The following is a 3862-nucleotide window of genomic DNA, read 5'->3' on the forward strand; positions in this document are numbered from 1 at the left end:
CTTTAATACCGAGTGACATGAGGGTATTCACCAGAACAGTGTGGTTAACAGTGTCAAAGGCGGAAGACAAATCAAGGAGTACCATAGCAGTTACTTTTCCGCCATCCATCTCCTGGAGTATAAAGTCAAGGAGATCATTATCGAGACAGTAATCATTTAATCTAGAGAACACCACCCTCTCAAGTATTTTAAATAAAAACGGGAGATTAGAAACTGGACGGTAATTACTTAGTAATTCAGAATCAAGATTGGGTTTCTTCAGTAAAGGAAGAATGTGTGCCGTTTTAAGAACAGAAGGTACGCATGCCTGAACGATACTTAAGTTGACAATCTGTGAGATAACAGATGCAAATGAAGAGGAGCAATCCTTAATGAGAACAGTATAGACCGGGTCTAGTTTACACGACTTAGCTGGCAATCTTTGAAGCAGTAATTGTATCTCATCAGAGGTGGTAGGTTGAATCGTCTCGAGGGATGCTGACGTGACAGGATCAGGTGGAGTTAAGTCAGGAGTGAGACTGTCCTGGATCTTCTGAACCTTGGAGCGGAAGAACTGAATAAATCTTTGAGCCAGTTCTTTACTATCAGCATGTCTTGGAAGTGGAGAGTTCTGTTTCCGATTCAAGAGACGATTGGCCGTAGAGAAGAGTTTCTTAGAGTCATGTCCACATTTATCGATTAGCCCGACAAAGTACGAACGTTTGGCTCGTTCGACGAGAGAGTTCGTGAAATCTCGTTGCTCACGGAACATCTCTTTGTCAATGTGAAGCTTGCCGTTAGATCGCCATCTCCGCTCAAGCTGCCTACGTTTACGTTTCTCAGCAGTAATCTCGCCGTTGTACCAGGGATTGTCCTGACGGTCTCGAACCTTGCGGATCTTGGCAGGAGCGTGAATATCGAGGAGCGAAGAAAGAATGGTGTTGTAACGACTAGTCGCTGTGTTGACACTCTCTGACGTTAAGGGCATAATGTCGCTCTCAGCAACATCCTTCGCGAAGGCTATCCTGTTTATGTCTATAATATTACGGGAAGCAAATGTTCTGTCGCTGCGTGCAGGCTTAGTGAAGCGAAGTACACAAGTGATAGCAGCATGCTCTGATATACCTGGAACGATACTTGGCTTCGAAATTGACAAATTGTCTGAATTGCGCATCAGAACGACGTCCAGAATGTGACCTTTGTCGTGAGTCGGAGATCTAACCAATTGGGATAGGCCATGATTGTTAATAAGGTCCACAAACCTGAGTGTATGCTGGGATGAAGTGTTATCTAGATGGATGTTTAGATCTCCGGTGATCAAAAGTGGGTATAGTTTGCACAACCTCTCATCAAGAAGCGCAGAGAAGTCGATAAGAAACTGAGTGAAAGACTGGTATCCTGGTGGTCTGTATATGACTATAATGTCAACCTGTGTAGAGCCGCCAGATACAGTTCCAGACATTGATTCAAAGGTTTCGAATTTGCCTGGTGGACTAATATCGACGTGGAGACTGTCCCTGTAGAGAAAGCCGACCCCGCCGCCACGTTTAGCAGCTCTGGGATGGTGCTTGAACAGATAACCACGAGGGCAAAGATCAGCAATCGCTGCATCGTCTGATACAGTTAGCCAAGTTTCGCAAACACATGTAAAATCTAAACTATGGTCAATAATAAATTCCTCTAATAAGGTAGATTATTACGAACAGAACGGCAATTCAACATACCAAATTTGAGGTTGTTATTAAAACGATCACGGCCCCCCTTCATACCTCGATGTGTCTTCCGCCCTATGTCATGTCTGTTAATACCTAAAGACATAATCATATTACATAATTCCTCATTCTGTTCACGCCACAGTAGCGAGCATGAACGCGAATTAAAAGAGTGAAGTGTTTTACTGTCATACTTCTATGATATAGAATACCTTGTACTGTTATCGTTATCCGAGGAGGCCGAGTTATGTGTGACAGGGCCTGGGTTCTGATTCACATCGCCAGATAACCATATCAAAATCTGAAAAGTGGATACACTGTTAGCGTATAACCGTACTGGAGCACAAAAATGTTTTCCTTTCAATTTCAACTTCAACGAATAAGCATCAGGTCTAGCTTCTAAATACATGTAGGGAACATTTTGTACATGTGGATCAGAAACCAGATCAGAAGCATGACACCATTGTTGCATTACATGACACTTACAGTACAACATGACCACACAGCACATGCATAATTTATATAATAAGACCATCACAACGTGTATTACATTGTGTACAAAGTATAATAGCAAATATTCTTAACACCATTTAGATGAGTATTCGCAAAATTGATTGAATTAGCTACGGATATAAAAAAAAAACTTTAATTACTCAAATTTGTTTTTCTTCATTTAACAATTTTGAACATTTATTAGGGGGGGGGGGAGGGGGATGCAATGAAATATTTCATTATGTTAAAGTTAAAGACCAGTTATGGTCATGCGATTGCATTGTGAAAGAAACGTTGTGGAATCGATCAGAAAAGGTTGATCATCTAGCATAATATAAGTATTGGTGTGTACTGCAAGGTTCTGGAATCATCAAAATGATAAGAAATATGGCCCAGTCTTAAAGTTACAAGCACTGTACACAGAAAGATGTATATGGGACTATACGCACACGTGCGCGACACGTGCGTTTATATTTCACAGACCATGTAGACAAACTAATTTACTAAATATATCAATTAGTAGGCGGTTTCCCGGCAAATTTGTTATCATCATGTATTAGTCAAAACATCTTCTTTCACATGATTGGTAATAAGAGCTTCCATTTCATTTTTTGAAATAGGGGCGTTTCCAATACTGGTCTTTACCTTTAAGTGGTACCGGGTACTTACTGTAGTCTGTAGTGGTTAATCTATATTTTCAAAATCTCTCTTCCTAATTTCAGCGATATGTGGCCAAACTGTGACAGGTCCTTCTGTAGTACAGCAAGGGAGTGATACAGTTTACACCTGTACTGGAGTTCCACCAATAGGAACCTTCACATGGACAGATCTTTCAGCCATTCCGAATGTTCTTATTTTCACTGGTGAAGATAGGACTTATGATCCTGCCGAAACGAAATATGACAATTTTAATGTGCTGGTATCAGAAATTGAGGGTACATCCACTATGACCATCAGTAATACAGCGATAGAAGATGAAGGAGTGTATAGATGTATTGAAGGACAAGGACGGGACGATGCAGAACTGAAAGTAGAAGGTGGGTTTATAGAAACTTTGAACAGTCTATTTTACTGAACGTTAATGTAGTTTCTGCCTGTGTAGCTTTTCATTCAAGTTAGCAGTGTACTTAATCTTTGTGTTACATACACTGTATACCGGTACCTAGAGAGGATCCATCGGTTAAAGGAAAACAGTTGTTTAATTTGGAATGTATACATGTACGCCATGATAATGAAATCCCATTTTCTGTCTCTGCGGTGTATGTCACTATACATTCAGAGTTTTTGGTTAAATCCCTGTACATGTACATAATGTCAATGACTAATGCATAGGTGCAAAGTTACTACCAGACCGCATAGTTCCTAATCAGGCACGTATTATTCACAAAAGAAAGGGACCAAAACTAAACAAATATTGTACTTTTTTACCGGGGGGGGGGGGGGGGGGCTAAGAGGACACTTTTTTTTTTTTGGGGGGGGGGGGTCCTAACAAAAATCGCAACGACTCAGCTAGCCGCTGAATAAGCGAGGGATAAGCGAGGGGGGAGGGCTAAGAGGATACTTTTTTTCTTTTTTTTTATCTCGAAATTTGAAAAATTGAGATTTTCCTCCGTTTGGGGGGGGGGGGGGTAAGGTCAACTTTTTTAGGTCAGTCATTGATATAATTAATTATTTAAAAA

General features: G+C 40.7%; 1 protein-coding gene across 1 annotated transcript; it reads right to left on the bottom strand.

Moving 5' to 3' along the window:
- Window positions 1–284: 284 nt before the first annotated feature.
- Window positions 285–3023, bottom strand: LOC115921383. Its single transcript, XM_030978819.1, has 3 exons — window positions 2970–3023; window positions 403–1546; window positions 285–331 (listed from the first exon to the last, which is right to left on the bottom strand). Exons 1-3 carry the CDS (start codon window positions 3021–3023, stop codon window positions 285–287), a joined length of 1245 nt encoding a protein of 414 aa, XP_030834679.1.
- Window positions 3024–3862: the final 839 nt, after the last annotated feature.

The sequence above is a fragment of the Strongylocentrotus purpuratus genome, unplaced genomic scaffold (assembly GCF_000002235.5).
Source record: "Strongylocentrotus purpuratus isolate Spur 01 unplaced genomic scaffold, Spur_5.0 spur5_scaffold_1, whole genome shotgun sequence".
Taxonomy (NCBI): domain Eukaryota; kingdom Metazoa; phylum Echinodermata; class Echinoidea; order Camarodonta; family Strongylocentrotidae; genus Strongylocentrotus; species Strongylocentrotus purpuratus.

Coding starts and splice junctions, on each gene's coding strand:
- LOC115921383 (XM_030978819.1), bottom strand. CDS start 3,023: ATGGCTGAAAGATCTGTCCATGTGAAGGTTCCTATTGGTGGAACTCCA. Junction 1,547..2,969: donor TTGGTGGAACTCCAGTACAG/GTGTAAACTGTA, acceptor TATCTGTTCAAG/CACCATCCCAGAGCTGCTAA. Junction 332..402: donor AAGATTGCCAGCTAAGTCGT/GTAAACTAGACC, acceptor GTTATCTCACAG/ATTGTCAACTTAAGTATCGT.